The 17212-nt window shown below is 42.5% G+C and overlaps 1 protein-coding gene across 2 annotated transcripts in view; it reads left to right on the top strand.

Annotated features, from left to right (window-relative positions):
* GPM6A (glycoprotein M6A) overlaps window positions 1-17212 on the top strand; it is a 571936-nt gene that overhangs the window by 426914 nt on the left and 127810 nt on the right. For both annotated transcript variants that reach the window (XM_069744252.1, XM_069744251.1), the window contains exon 2: window positions 1108-1300. In XM_069744252.1, the coding sequence (XP_069600353.1) occupies window positions 1108-1300 (193 nt within the window). The remainder of the gene's footprint in view (window positions 1-1107; window positions 1301-17212) is intronic.

Here is a 17212-nt window from a genome sequence, read left to right as displayed (position 1 = left end):
CGTGTCGGGTTCCTCCTGCTTTATCAGACTTCATGTGTGCTGAATAGACTGGCGTCTTGGCTGCTCCATGATATTTTCTCATGGGCACCCCCGTAGAATTATTTATTATGGACACCCCCTTAGCAATTGTTTAAACCTAACTACTTCTTTACACTCCATATTGCTCCTCACTTAATCTTGCTTTTCTATTGGGTCATAATATTGGGCCATCAAGGATTTCTTGCCTGGAGTTTGTATTTGGTAAGCTGTTTAATGCTTATTTATGTAAGTTGGGTGGATCTGTTTCACTGAGGGTTATTATATGTGTGTCCTTAGGATTTCTATTGTGTGGGGGATTAGCCATGTATGTCAGTGATGGCATGCTGTTTATTAGCCTTGACATATATTTGCAAACATTTGGAGTCTGGTTTAAGGTTTAAGGCTTTATTATGAGCTTTTGTTATGTGTTGGTTAGTGATGAGCGAGTTTACTCGTTGCTCGCATTTTCCTGAGCACGCTCGGGTGACCTCCGAGTATTTGTTAGTGTTCGGAGATTAAGTTTTCATCGCGACAGCTGAATGATTTACAGCTATTAGCCAGTCTAAGTACATGTGGGAATTCCCTAGCAACCAGGCAACCCCCACATGTACTCAGCCTGGATAGTAGCTGTAAATCATTCAGCTGAGGCCATGAAAACTTAATCTCCGAACACTAACAAATACTCAGAGCGTTCTCGGGAAAACCCAAGCATCGAGTATATTCGCTCATCACTAGTCCTGGTATGTCACATGTGTGACTATTTTAATGGTTTTAATGTTTTTTGTGTGTGATTTTGTATCCAATAAAATATTTATTTAAATATCCATGCCTCGTGGTGATCCCTTCTTTATTGCCTATATCTGTTTCTTGGATTAACTGTTGTCTCGTATTATAGGCCGAGGTGGGATCCCATAAAGATTCTCCTGTGGTGCCCCCTCAACTTGTGTTACCTGAAAATAAGTTTATATACTGTATAAAGATTCAATAGACATTTTCCTTCTTTGTTCTTTACACTTGTGTATATGTACAGATGTATATTCTCATTAACGTCATTTTCACCTTGTATCTCTTTATCTGTTTTGTTTGAAGGTTGCTTCGAATGCTGCATAAAATGCCTAGGGGGTATTCCGTATGCATCATTGATCGCTACTATCTTGCTCTATGCCGGGGTTGCACTGTTCTGTGGTTGTGGTCACGAGGCTCTATCAGGCACTGTCAACATTCTGCAATCCTATTTTGAAATGGCAAGAAGTGCTGGGGACACACTTGACGTCTTTACCATGTGAGTCATATATTTTGATACTAACAAACGTCTAAAGACTTATAATAAATGCATACACTGGGTAAATAACAGATGAATGTTTTCTGAAGTTATGAGTGATTATACATATCTGTTTATTCTGTTATTATTACCTTCCGGTGATAGTATGGGTGCAACTAAATACATATTATCGGTATCCTTAGCATTATCTTTTATCTGCTCCCCTGCAGAAAAAGCAGAAGATAGATGGTACATTAATATTTAGGATGAATGAGATTAAAGAAGTTCGTCACCATTTGGATAACCCTTTCTCATGCCCCTCGCTTGCCCCGATAAAATAGAAAAGCTTATACTAACACTTCTGTGCCGGCGCCATTCCATAGGTGTCGGCACTCGCATTCCTGGTCCTTTTGTGCGGTTACTAACGTCATGCCAGCGCCCCATCATTGCTGGGGTCACTGTCCTCACATTCAGACAAATAGAACATCAAGAGGAAGTCAGGGCTGCAGCTGCTCTCTCACTTCTTGATGTTCGATTTGTCCAAAGGTGGAGACAGTGACGCTGATTGGGTGCCGGGCTCACGTGCTATAAAAAAACCATATGAGAGCCGTGTGCAAATCAGTGCTGATACCTCTGGAATAGCGCTGACAGGACAGGAGGCGAGTATAAGCTTTTTTTATTGTATTGGTGCCAAACATTTAAATCAAGAAGTGGTTGTCCTAGTAGTGGACAAATCCTTTAAGATAAAAAAATAGGCTGTTTTTTTTCCAGAAATCTGTGCCCTTCTTATGTGTGACATTGCACTTTTCACCATTCACTTCTACCCAGGACTGCCTATGGCCAGTTTTTGGGAAAATGCTGTTTTTATCTGTAAATAGGATTTTACACATGATATAACCCTCTAATACAGGGGTCCCCAACTCCAGTCCTCAAGGCCCACCAACATGTCATGTTTTCAGGATTTCCTTAGTCTTGCCCAGGTAATAATTGCATCACCTGTGCAATGCAAAGGAAATCCTGAAAACATGACCTGTTGGTGGGCCTTGAGGACTGGAGTTGGGGACCTCTGCTCTAATAGACACATTGTATGTCCCTCCAAAGTCCGGGGCTTCACCTGCAATTAATGCATGAAGTGCGGTCACCATTAGGGCAGGTGCAGATGAGAGTATATTCTCTCATCCGAGAGAATCACAGTCTGCATCCGAGAGAATCGGATCACACTATGATCACACTCTGATCAAAGAGGATGGAGAAAAAAAAATTCACCCGACTGCACTCCGATGGTTTCCATGCACTCACTGACTTGCATGACTGAGTGCGATCGGAATATCGAATCGAACTTGAGCATTGAGACATTTTTTTTCCCAGGACTGTCTGTCTGAGGAAAAAAAAAAAAAATCGGACATGTGCGCCGGCCCATAAACTAACGTTGGTCCGATTGTGATCTGATGTTTTGTTGGATCACACTCCGACCAATAATCCAGTCATCTGCACCTGCCCTAAGTGTGTTTGAGAGATTTAGTAGATAAGTACTTGTAGATTCATACATACTGTAGCTAAAGGAGTTTTTGTATTTTTGAAAAGACTCCACAATTCTAATCTCTTGCATGCATATTATACTCTCCATTACAAATATATGAAGGCCTATAGGACTTGGTGGAGTGGATTCTGCTTCTGACCCCACTACAAAGGGCAGATGTCAGCTATATTATCTGCCTCTAACAGCAGCAATTGGTTCATCAACAAATCTGTTATTAACCTTTTAAATACAGCTATAAATCACTTAAACACCATGATCCTGTCCTAACATTAAACACTCCTATCAAAGTTTTTATCCTCTTAATATATTGCAGTTATCATATTATATAGCACTGTGTACTAACAATTGCTTACTCTACCTTTCTACCCCATAAATTCTTTTCTGCTCTATTTGGAAACAGGAAGTAACATGTCCTTGCATTTATCATTCCCCTCCTCAACTCCTGATCCAGCTGCTCTCTCCTTCCCCTGCCAGGGACTTTTGCAGTGACTGATGACTTGTGCAGAAAAAAATGACCCCTGTTTCTATATAGATCTTAGAAGGATTCAGCTAGTTAATCATGTGATGTCATAGACCTAATGGAAAAGTATAATTAGCTGGGTAGAAAGGCAAAATTAGCAATTACAAGTACACAGTGCTGTATAATATGATGACTGCAATGTATTAAGAGGATCCAAATTTTGATGGTAGGAGTGCTACTTGAATTCGGGATCCTTTTGCTACCCCCTCCATCTCACTCCCCGCACAATGCAATTGGAACGCCCGTCAGGCCCGAGGGGTACTCGGTACCGGGTCTGGTACTTAAAGGGATGTGTCACGACATCGGTGACCCGGTCCGTGGCCCTGGGTGCCCAAGTAAAAGGGACCGATGCTGCTTAAAGGGGGTCCTCTGGTGTGATGTTACGGTAGCAGGGAAGTATGACTTTCCACAGGTGAAGCTAGGTCCCCAGGGCTCCCGATGTGTTTACCAGGGATGGTGTGGTGCCGCCAATAAACAGAGGACACAGGGTTGCACTCTCTTTACCTGGTTTACTGATGTAGACAGTCACAGTCCAGGGTACCAGCAACAGGCATTGGTGTGGTCCGGTCGGCCTGGAGGCAATGGTGGGTCCCTCTCCCAGGTGAGGTCCATAAGCCTTTCTTCTCGTGCTTTTATTCAAGTTCTTTGCTGCCTGTGGCTCCCTTACAAGGTCCTCTCTCTCCTGTCCTGGGACAGTACCCGTATGGTGGCAAAGCAAGCATTTTTACAAGGTCTCTATCACAAACCGGGCTCTGTGTACTGCTGCACCTTCGGGTATGGGTGAGGACAGACTACATAAAGTCTTCTGACCTCTGGTTCTGCTGTGGGATGTGAAGTACTACACAGCCTTGGGCTCCCGGTGCCCGGTTCCTGCGCTTCAGCTCAGAGGGTGCCCGGTCACAGTTCCCCTCTGAACTCCTTTGTTCTCCTTTGCTTCTCCCCTCTCACACTTGCTATCAATGCAACTCGTCTGGTTCTTCTGTCCTGGAGCTGCAGCACCACATGTGACTGCACGGCCCGACTCTCTGCTCACACTCTTCTCTCCTCCAACTCTTCTCAACAACTCACTCCAACTAACTAACTGACTAACTCCTCCTCCAGGCCAGAATATCTATATCTGAGGGAAGCTCCCCTGAATCCGAGATCAGAGCTCCCCCGTCTGGCCTGGATTCAGAATGTGTTGCATGTGGGTTTATTACCTGTTAAAGGGAATTCTCCTTGCCTCCAGGCATGACATCACCCTCCCCGAAAGGAAGGCAACATCACTGTATTTACCGGTTACACAATTGCAGGGACATAATTGGTTGCTATGAAGTCCAGGGTTTGTCTGAACACCCCTGTACCTGTCATGTGATCTCTCCTGTGATGTCCAGTCTGTTGCTGGATATCATAGGAGACTGTCCTTTTTACTATATGCAGCAATTCTGCAGTATTACTGTTTACAGTACAAGTGATCAACTTATTGGAGGTTCAAGTTCCCTAATGGGACTAACAACGAAAAAGTATATAAAAATGTTGTTTTTAAATATAGGTGAAATAACACCTAACAGTTAACATTAAAAACATGTAAAAAATATATACATATTAGGTATCACTCCATCCATAAAAGTCACCACTGGTGAATGATGCTGCGCTCTCAGCAGCTCATTCACCAGTGGATTTCAGCTGGTAGGGTCGCATCTTGGCACCATCCAGGTTGAAAACAATTTAGCCCCCAGACACGGATTACAGCGTGGGACACCACGATGGACAGGTATGGTATATTGTTGCTTTTTATTTTATTTTTATTACAGGAGATCGAGGACGTTGGGAAATTAGGTGTTGTAGTAAGTATGGCTTAATTTGGAAAATTAAAGGGATGTGTGTAATTTTTTCAAATAAAAGATTTTATTCCGGCTGTGTGTTTATTTAACATATAACTATAGGATTAGTAATGTATAAGTATCTTATTGACACTTCTCCATTACCAAGTGTGGGCTTGATGTCACCTAACATAACAGAGGTGACATCAACCCCACAAATATGAACCTCACTTACCACCACTATAGGGCAAGTGGGAAGAGCCGGACAAAGCGCTAGACTTGGCGCATCTAATAGATGTGCCTTTTCTGGGCAGCTGCGGGCTGCTGTTTTTAGGCTGAGGGTGCTATATAAATGGCCCCTTACCAACCTGGGAATAGCAGCCCCCAGCTATGAGCTTTAGCAAGGCTGGTTGTCAAAAATGGGGGGACCCCATGTCATTTTTTAAATTATTTATTTAAATAATTAAAAAACTGTGTGGACCCCTCTCTTCTTAATAATCAACCTTGCAGAAGCTGACAGCTGAGGGATGCAGCCCCCAGCTGTGAGTTTTATCTGGTTGGTTCAAGATAATAGGGGAATCCACGTTGGGTTTTTTATTCATTTATTTAGTTAGATCGCAGGTGGCGGCTGTGGAATACCCCGATCATCTGCTCCTGCTGTCACTCTTATTAGTGGCAGCATGTGTCAGATGATGGGGTAACAATCCCAAAAGCCTCCACCTGCTGTCAACATTCGGACATCATTCTCCTCTCCTTGCGGCAGAAGGGGAGAATGATGAGAGCCAGTTTCAGCACCAGCCGCCGGGGAACAGCGCTTACTGTAGCGCTTCTTCCCCGGCGGTTGTCCATGTGATACTGATGCATCACACAAACAGCATTCGTGTGTGGTACGTGGACCTGAATGGGTCCGTGTGATCCGTGCAGCTGCACGGACATGTGTACGTGTGGGTCACTTGGACACAGGGTCCATGAAAAACCACAGATATGTGCACAGACCCATTCATTTGAATGGGACTACGTGTGTCAGTGTCTCCAGTACTTGTAAAAACTGTCACCACGTGTATTGGCTTAAGGTGGTGCTGTGAATAGAGGGTTTCTAACGTTTGGCTATTTAGTCTTTTGTCTGGCACTTTGTATATTTATGGGTCTATTGGTACACCCATACAACAGGGTTGAATTTATATGTTTTTTACTGGTATCTTGTATCTAAAAATGTATTTGATGCCTTAACTGGAGCCATATATTAAATTGCTGGCTGAATTTAGTTTGGGTTTGTTATTGTCACATCATGGGCATAACTAGGTATTTACCGTATATACTCGAGTATAAGCCGAGATTTTCAGCCCAAATTTTTGGGCTGAAAGTGCCCCTCTCGGCTTATACTCAAGTCAAGGTGGGCGGCAGGGTCGGCGGGGGAGGGGGAGAGGGGGCTGAGGTATACTTACCTAGTCCCAGCGATCCTGGCGCTGTCCCTGCCATCCCACGGTCTTCTGTGCTGCAGCTTCTTCCCCTCTTCAGCGGTCACGTGGGACCGCTCATTAGAAAAATGAATAGGCGGCTCCACCTCCCATAGGGGTGGAGCCGCGTATTCATTTCTCTAATCAGCGGTGCCGGTGACCGCTGATAGAGAAAGAGGCTGCGGCACCGAAGACCAGCTGTGACAGGCAGAGTGAGCATCAGGATCGCTGGGACTAGGTAAGTATTTTATATTCACCTGTCCGCGCTCCAGCCGCCGGGCGTCGCTCCATCTTCCCGGCGCCTCCATCTTCCCGGCGTCTGCGCTCTGACTGTTCAGGTTAGAGGGCGCGATGACGCATATAGTGTGCGCGGCGCCCTCTGCCTGATCAGTCAGAGCAGAGACGCCGGGAAGATGGAGGCGCCGGGACCGGACACTGGGAGCTGCAAGCAAGAAAGGTGAGTATGTGTTTTTTTTTTTTTATTGCAGCAGCAGCGGCCATGGCACAGATTTATGTGGAGCATCTATGGGACAAAATGAACGGTGCAGAGCATATATGGGGCACAGATATGGGGCAATAATGAACAGTGCAGAGCATATATGGGGCACAGATATGGGGCAATAATGAACGGTGCAGAGCATATATGGGGCACAGATATGGGGCAATAATGAACGGTGCAGAGCATATATGGGGCACAGATATGGGGCAATAATGAACGGTGCAGAGCATATATGGGGCACAGATATGGGGCAATAATGAACGGTGCAGAGCATATATGGTGCACAGATATGGGACAATAATGAACGGTGCAGAGCATATATGGGGCACAGATATGGGACAATAATGAACGGTGCAGAGCACTGTATGGGGCAGAGCTATGGGACAAAATGAACGGTGCAGAGCATTGTATATGGGGCACAGCTATGGGACAAAATGAACGGTGCAGAGCACTGTATGGGGCACAGCTATGGGGAAATATGAACGGTGCAGAGCACTATATGGCACAGCTATGGGGAAATAATGATCTATTTTTATTTTTGAAATTCACCGGTAAATGCTGCATTTCCACCCTAGGCTTATACTCGAGTCAATAAGTTTTCCCAGTTTTTTGTGGCAAAATTAGGGGGGTCGGCTTATACTCGGGTCGGCTTATACTCGAGTATATACGGTAATCATATTTTGTTTTTTAAATGTTTTTACTAGTCTGCCTCATTGCATGTGTTGTTGCTAATAAAACATTTTGTTGAATTTTGGGTGTTCCCTGCTTTTTGATCATCTTCCTCCTTTACAGCCAAGACCTGCTGCTAACAATCTGTTTCACCCGCAATTGTTATCTTGTTAAATGCCTTTGTCAAACATGGCATGCGTGCGGGTCATTGTTTCCTCCCATCGGAGCGCCCGTGGCATGATCGTGAGTCGCCGATGGGTTGTCAGGACAGCCGGGTGTAAGCTGATGATGACCCTTGTGCCTGTCACTGTTCTTTTGGCCGATCTTCAAAGGAGACCGTTATTTCTGCTATATGCAGTGATGCGACAGCATGTGTGGTATTGACTCTTTCAGAAAAGTCCAGATTATGTAAATGTTAAAAAATGAATCCGATCAGTAAACACTGTTAGCAGAAAACATTCAAGAATGAAAAAATTGTTTTTTTGGTTGCTGAAAGTCACATCTATCCCAAAATGCTACTAATAAAAACATAGTCTTACCCCACAAAAAATAAGCCATCAAATGGCTCAGTAGTCTTAAAAATTTACATGTTACGGATCTCAGAAAATGGTGACAACAAACATTTTTTTTTGCCCAAGTTTCAGGTTTTTTTAAATTGCTTTAGCCGTGAAAAACAATCAGGACATGTTGGGTATCGCCGTATTCGTATTGATGAGGTGTATTATATTACATGGTCATTTTTACTGCAAGATGTACAATGTCAAACTGTTCCCAAAAAACAGTGACAATTGAGATTTTTTTTACACAATTTCACCATACTTGGAATTTTTTCCCCGTTTTTCTATTTGGTAAAATGAATGGTGTCATTCAAAATTACAACTTGTCCTGCAAGCCTTCATATGTCAGTGTGTACAGAAAAATAAATAAGGGCTCTGGGATGAAGTCGAGGAAAAAACGGAAATGCAAAAATGTTAACTGGCTGCGGTGTGAAGAGGTTAAAGAAAGAAAAGAAGTGTTTATGATCTGAAACCTGCTTCATAGTTTCTTTGTTGCTAAGGTTAAAAAAAAATCACAGGCCCATCAAGTTCACCTTATAATCTTAGCTGTCATCTGTCAAATAAGGTAGAAGCAGTGTAATGGCATGTGGCGTGTGTGGCTGTCAATGGAACTGGGTCACTGGTGTTTACTGGTGATGTGACTGTAAATAGAAGCAGCAGGGTAGATTTTCACGTATAGTGGTAAGCTAATAGGCTTTTCTTCAATGGTTGAGTCAGCCACCTGACCTCAAACTGACTGAACATGCTTGTCACATGCCAAACACAACACTGAAGCAGAAAGACCTACAAGCATCAGCTTAAGTTAGAAGCAGAAAACTCAGGAGTTGGTGATTCCAATGGGAAACAAACATCATGATGTCATTGACTACAAAAGATATTCATGCAAGTATACAAATCCATTGAGAAACAAATATTTTTGGCGAGGGAAAATTAAAATAACAAAATTAAAATAATATGGTTGCATAAATACGAGCATCCTCTAACTGGAGATGTTCAGAATTAGCCTATCACATTTATACATGTTAAATAGTAGTCGGTACACAGCAGCCATAATTTTAAGTGATTCTGATTAACCCCATATAAAGAAAAGTTGTTCAAACAGGATTTTTTTCAACACAGCAAAAGGATCTAATTGTTAAAAGTTATCAGTCAGTAGAAGACTACAAAAAATATCCATGGCATTAAATATATCATGAAACACTGTGAAGATAATCATCAAGAGGTGGCACAATGGAGATGTTATCTAGAACTGGATGTCCCTCACAAGGTGATGAAAAGAAAATTAGTGCGGGAGGCTGCCAAGAGGCTTATAGGAACATTAAAGGCGCTGCAGGAATTTCAGGCGAGTACTGATTGTGTACTCCATGTGACAACTATCTCTCATATTCTTCACGTGTCTGGCCTGTGGGGTAGGGTGGTCAGATGGAAAACTTTTCTTACAAAGAAAAACATTCAAGACAAGCTATGTTTTGCCAGAGCCTACATCAAGTCTGCCAAAAGCATGTGGGAAAATGTGTTATTCCAAAATATATGTTTGGTGCAAAGGCAACAAGCATGATGGAGGCACCATTATGGTTTGGGGCTATCTTTCGGCAAAGGTAACTGGGAGTTTAATCAAGATGATGGGAATTATCAGCATTTTCAGATCAGTCAATTTTATAACAAAACCTTCAGGCCTCTGCTAAAATGCTGAAGTGGAATTTTACCTTTCAGTGTGACAATGGCACTAAATATACATCCAAATCAACAGAAGAATGGCTCTGCCAAAAAAAAGATAACATTTTTATTTGGCCCAACCAGAGCCCAGACCAGAATCCAATTGACAATCTGTGGGTTGACCTGAAGAGGGCTGTAGACAGGCGAAGCCCTTACAATCTGACAGATTTGGAGCGCTACTGCAAGGAAGAGTGGCAAAGATGGCCAATTCTAGATGTGCAATGCTGATAGACTCCTACCCAAAAAGACTGTATACAGTCATAAATTCATAAAGTATGAGTATCTACTATATAATTGTCTAAGGGTCACTTCCGTCTTTCTGTCTGTCCTTCTGTCTGTCCTTCTGTCTTTCTGTCACGGATATTCATTGGTCGCGGCCTCTGTCTCTCATGGAATCCAAGTCGCTGATTGGTCGTGGCAAAACACCCACGACCATTGCCACGACCAATCAGCGACAGCCACAGTCCGGCAGCAATATGGCCGCTATTTCCTCCCTGCAGTCAGTGCCCGCTCCATACTCCCCTCCAGTCATCCAGTCAGCCCTCACACAGGGTTAATGCCAGCGGTGTAACACACTCTGGTTACACAGCTATTAACCCTGTGTGACCAACTTTTTACTATTGATGATGCGTATGCATCATCAATAGTAAAAAGATCTAATGTTACAAATAATAATAATTAAAAAAAAAACGTTATTCTCACCCTCCGACGTGGCGTCCTGTCCTCGGCAGTGCAAGCGACAGGTTCCGGTGCTAAGGATGCTATGCGAGAAGGACCTACCTTGACATCACGGTCATGTGACCGCAACATCATCACAGGTCCTGCGCTCATACCCACCGTGGGACCGGAAGCTTCCGCCTGCACTGCACACAGGCGACAGGACTACAAGGGGCCCTCGGATGGTGAGTATATGTTTATTTTTTAACTTGTTACATAGGTGGTTGGGCAATATACTACATAGCTGGGCAATATACTACGTGACTGGCCAATATACTACGTGACAGAGCAGTATACTACGTGTCTGTGCTGTATACTACGTGGCTGGGCAATATACTATGTCATTGGGCAATATACTACGTGACTGGGCAATATTCTACGTGACTGGGCAATATACTATGTGGCTGGGCAATATACTATGTGGCTGGGCAATATACTACGTGGCTGTGCAATATACTACGTGAATGGGCAATATACAATGTGACTGGGCAATATACTATGTAGCTGGACAATATACTATGTGGCTGGGCAATATATTACGTAGCTGGGCAATATACTACGTGGCTGGGCAATACACTACGTGACTGGGCAATATACTATGTGGCTGGGCAATATACTATGTGGCTGGGCAATATACTATGTGGCTGGGCAATATACTATGTGGCTGGGCAATATACTACGTGGCTGGGCAATATACTACGTCACTGGGCAATATACTACGTGACTGGGCAATATGCTACGTGACTGGGCAATATACTATGTGGCTGGGCAATATACTACGCAGCTGGGCAATATACTATGTGCTTGGGCAAAATACTATGTGGCTGGGCAATATACTACATAGCTGGGCAATATACTACGTGGCTGGGCAATATACTATGTGGCTGGGCAATATACTACGTGACTGGGCAATATACTATGTAGCTGGGCAATATACTATGTAGCTGGGCAATATACTATGTGTCTGGGCAATATACTATGTGGCTGGGCAATATACTACGTGACTGGGCAATATACTATGTAGCTGGGCAATATACTATGTAGCTGGGCAATATACTATGTGTCTGGGCAATATACTATGTGGCTGGGCAATATACTACCTGACTGGCCAATATACTACGTTGCTGTGCAATATACTACGTCACTGGGCAATATACTACGTGACTGGGCAATATACTGCGTGGTTGGGCAATATACTAGGTCACTGGGCAATATACTACGTGGCTGGGCAATATACTACGTGGTTGGGCAATGTACTACGTGGTTGGGCAATATACTACGTGACTGGGCAATATACTATGTAGCTGGGCAATATACTATGTAGCTGAGCAATATACTACGTAGCTGGGCAATATACTACGAAGCTGGGCAATATACTATGTGGCTGGGCAATATACTACGTAGCTGGGCAATATACTACGTGGCTGGGCAATATACTACGTGGCTGGGCAATATACTATGTGGCTGGGCAATATACTACGTAGCTGGGCAATATACTACGTAGCTGGGCAATATACTACGAAGCTGGGCAATATACTATGTGGCTGGGCAATATACTACGTAGCTGGGCAATATACTACGTGGCTGGGCAATATACTACGTGGCTGGGCAATATACTATGTGGCTGGGCAATATACTACGTAGCTGGGCAATATACTACGTAGCTGGGCAATATATTGCGTGGCTGGGTAATATACTACGTGGCTGGGCAATATACTAGGTGACTGGGCAATATACTACGTGACTGGGCAATATACTATGTGACTGGGCAATATACTACGTGACTGGGCAATATACTACGTGACTGGGCAATATACTACGTGGCTGGGCAATATACTACGTAGCTGGGCAATATACAACGTAACTGGGCAATATACTACGTGGCTGGGCAATATACTACGCCACTGGGCAATATACTACGTAGCTGAGCAATAAATTACTTAGCTGGGCAATATACTACGTAGCTGGGCAATATACTACGTGGCTGGGCAATATACTACGCCACTGGGCAATATACTACGTAGCTGAGCAATAAATTACTTAGCTGGGCAATATACTACGTAGCTGGGCAATATACTACGTGGCTGGGCAATATACTACGCCACTGGGCAATATACTACGTAGCTGAGCAATAAATTACGTAGCTGGGCAATATACTACGTAGCTGGGCAATATAATACGTGGCTGGGCAATATACTATGTGGCTGGGCAACATACTACGTGGCTGGGCAATATACTACATGGTTGGGCAATATACTACGTGGCTGGGCAATATACTACGTAGCTGGGCAATATACTACGTAGCTGGGCAATATATTGCGTGGCTGGGTAATATACTACGTGGCTGGGCAATATACTAGGTGACTGGGCAATATACTACGTGACTGGGCAATATACTATGTGACTGGGCAATATACTACGTGACTGGGCAATATACTACGTGACTGGGCAATATACTACGTGGCTGGGCAATATACTACGTAGCTGGGCAATATACAACGTAACTGGGCAATATACTACGTGGCTGGGCAATATACTACGCCACTGGGCAATATACTACGTAGCTGAGCAATAAATTACTTAGCTGGGCAATATACTACGTAGCTGGGCAATATACTACGTGGCTGGGCAATATACTACGCCACTGGGCAATATACTACGTAGCTGAGCAATAAATTACTTAGCTGGGCAATATACTACGTAGCTGGGCAATATACTACGTGGCTGGGCAATATACTACGCCACTGGGCAATATACTACGTAGCTGAGCAATAAATTACGTAGCTGGGCAATATACTACGTAGCTGGGCAATATAATACGTGGCTGGGCAATATACTATGTGGCTGGGCAACATACTACGTGGCTGGGCAATATACTACATGGTTGGGCAATATACTACGTGGCTGGGCAATATACTACGTGGATATGCATATTCCAGAATACCCGATGCGTTAGAATCGGGCCACCATCTAGTAAAGTATAGGCATAAGATTGTGTATACCTTATTTACTGTATGCAATGACATTATTTCAGTTCTTTATTTTTCATCTCAAAAGATTTCAGTTCATTTTTTTCAATTGAATTGTATTGATTATAAGTGACATTAAAATCCTAAAATTATTCTTAGTATTATTTTTTATGACAAAAACTATGCATTTTAACAATTTTGTAAACTTTTATTATTCACTTTATATGATAAAAGTGCAGTTTTACATGTCCTGCAATCCTTTTGCTTCAATCCCAAGCAACTCGTGTCCTCATCATTGAAACCAACCACATGTTCTCTCCGTGCTTCAGAGCCACATAGGATAAATAAAGTATTACATTGCACATCTCCCAACATTTAAATTCCTATTTATCTCCTATATAATTGTCTAAGGGTCACTTCCGTCTGTCTTTCTGTCTGTCTGTCTGTAATGGATATTCATTGGTCGCGGCCTCTGTCTGTCATGGAAATCCAAGTCACTGTTTGGTCGTGGCAAAACGCCCACGACCATTGCCACGACCAATCAGCGACGGGCACAGTCCGGTGGCAACATGGCCACTCCTTCCTCCCCGCAGTCAGTGCCCACTCCATACTCCCCTCCAGTCAGCCCTCACACAGGGTTAATGGCAGCATTAATGGACCGCGTTATGCCGTGGTGTAACGCACTCCATTAACGCAACTATTAACCCTGTGTTACCAACTTTTTACTATTGATGCTGCGTATGCAGCATCAATAGTAAAACGATCTAATGTTAAAAATAATAATAATAATAAAAAAAAAAGTTATTCTCACCCTCCGAGGTGGCGCTGTCCTCGGCAGTGCAAGCGGTAGGTTCTGGTGCTAAGGATGCTATGCGATAAGGACCTTCCATGACGTCACGGTCATGTGACCGCGATGTCATCACAGGTTCTGCGCTTATACCAACCCTGGGACCGGAAGCTGCCGCATGCACCACACAAAGGTGCCAGGACTTCAAGGGGCCTACGGAAGGTGAGTATATGTTTATTTTTTATTTTAAGTGTTTTTTAACCACGCATATAGTGCCCACATTGCTATATACTACGTGGGCTGTGTTACATACTGCGTGGGCTGCGTTATATACTACATGGCTGCTATGTACTATGTGGGCAGTGTTATATACTATGTGGGTAATGTTATATACTGCGTGGGCTGCGTTATATACTACATGGCTGATATATACTATGTGGGCAGTGTTATATACAATGTGGGCAATGTTATATACTGTGTGGGCTGCATTATATACTACATGGCTGTTATATACTACGTGGGCAGTGTTATATACTGCGTGGGGTGCGTTATATACTACATGGCTGATATGTACTATGTGGGCAGTGTTATATACTATGTGTGCTGTGTTATATACTGCGTGGGCTGCGTTATATACTACATGGCTGATATATACTATGTGGCCAGTGTTATATACTATGTGGGCAATGTTATATACTGCGTAGGCTGCGTTATATACTATATGGCTGCTATATACTACGTGGGCAGTGTTATATACTGTGTGGGCTGTGTTATTTACTACATGGCTGCTATATTCTACGTGGGCAGTGTTATATACTATGTGGGCAGTGTTATGTTCTGTGTGGGCTGTGTTATATACTGCATGGCTGCTATATACTACGTGGCCAGTGTTATATACTATGTGGGCAATGTTATATACTGTGTGGGCTGTGCTATATACTGTTTGGGCTGTGTTATATACGGTGTGGCCACTGTTATGTACTGCGTGGCCTGTATTAATGCATTGGGTATTCAAGAATATGTCATGGCCTGTGCTATATACTTTGTGGCTGCTATATACATACATACATACATATTCTAGAATACCCGATGCATTAGAATCGGGCCACCATCTAGTATGGGATATAAACCATGTGGCCTATTTATCCACTTTGTGACATATTTGCAACGCATTCATCTATTTAAGGTACAGGGACATTTTTGGGGGATGTTCGAAAGGTATATAATTGTGTCCCTTTTAAAATCGATGGATGGCATTTACAATTGTTTTCTAAGAAAAAAAGATGGATTTGTAGCTGGCTAACGATGGATCAACTTGTACTGTCTTAATCATTTAAAAAACCTTTTTAACTAATAACTTCTACTTAAAGATAAATGACTGTTTCATAGTATTCTTTACGATGGCAGCCAGCAAATATAGTGAATGAGAAAGGTTCATAAATGTATTATGAACAAAATTTCCACATTTGTACAAAACAGATGCAATGCCACTAATTGTTAATGACGTCCTATAGTAATATGTGTTGTAAAATCTTAATGTAAAGTAAAGCTGACAGTTGCATTAAACATTTCTCCAATAAGTGCAATCATTTTTTCTCTTCCCACTTGCATGAATTAGTACACTCCCATGAGATTATATAGTTTGTAGAAATTAAGGGAATGGATGCTTTAGTGTTTTCACTTAAAATGTACCATATGCATCGCTAATACTCCCGAGACAAGCGGTTAAAATCCATTCTTCCTTTTGGTGTTGTAAATATGAATATGTAGGACAGAGCAGAGAAAGATCATAACAGCAAGATAATAATTGTTTAATGAAACCTACAAAAGTAGCAGTAACACTAACAATTTTCTCATAACTTTATCTGTAAAAAAAATAAAAAGGTTTATTTTAATTTATATAAAAAAAAAAATATATATATATATATATAAAAATAAAATTATTATTAAAAATACATAAGAAATTTCCAGTAGTCTAAATGATAAGAGGAGTCAAAGTTGGCCAGTAGTCCATGTTGATTTGGATGCGTTTTTCGCTGGTTGCATGCCCTTCATTACAACAGCTGCCCGTCTGATCCAATGTGGCTCTCCTGCCTCTTGCATTTCTTCTATGACTGATATTCACTGCAAAAAAGCAGCACAAAAACCTACACTTGTGCGCCGAATACCCTAAGTGGTATTTGTTACCATCAGGACTAAACATGGTCGTTGTCACTGTACTTATTGCTCACATCTCTAAAGAGTAACATCAAAACTACGGTACATGCTGGGAATTGCAAAATGCACAACATTTTCCATGAATAAAGTCAGTTGTCTTATTTTGGCTACATTTCTAAACAATATATATAAAAAATATACATATGGCTTACAGAGGACCTGTCTCCGCTCCTGATACTCCCCATGAAATAGCATCTTGTCTTATAACGCTGCATTTCGCTGTTCCTCTCTTAATCCTCTTAGAAATAAACAAACAAATGGGCTTAACCATTCCCTTTGTCAAAACAGTGCGTCTATGCAAAATATGTTGCTGTCAGCACTGAATATATAGTGTCCAAATGTCCGGGAACACATCCCCAACTGGCCGCAGAGTTGTCAATGTATTAAAAAAAAGAAGAATAGAGGAACAACACATGAAAGTGTTAAATAAATAACTCAGTTGTTATACTATTGGAAAACACAATTATTTTCTAAAACAGAAAG

Source organism: Ranitomeya imitator, chromosome 1 (assembly GCF_032444005.1).
Source record: "Ranitomeya imitator isolate aRanImi1 chromosome 1, aRanImi1.pri, whole genome shotgun sequence".
NCBI classification, from domain to species: domain Eukaryota; kingdom Metazoa; phylum Chordata; class Amphibia; order Anura; family Dendrobatidae; genus Ranitomeya; species Ranitomeya imitator.
This window is presented reverse-complemented; position numbering and strand designations above follow the sequence as displayed.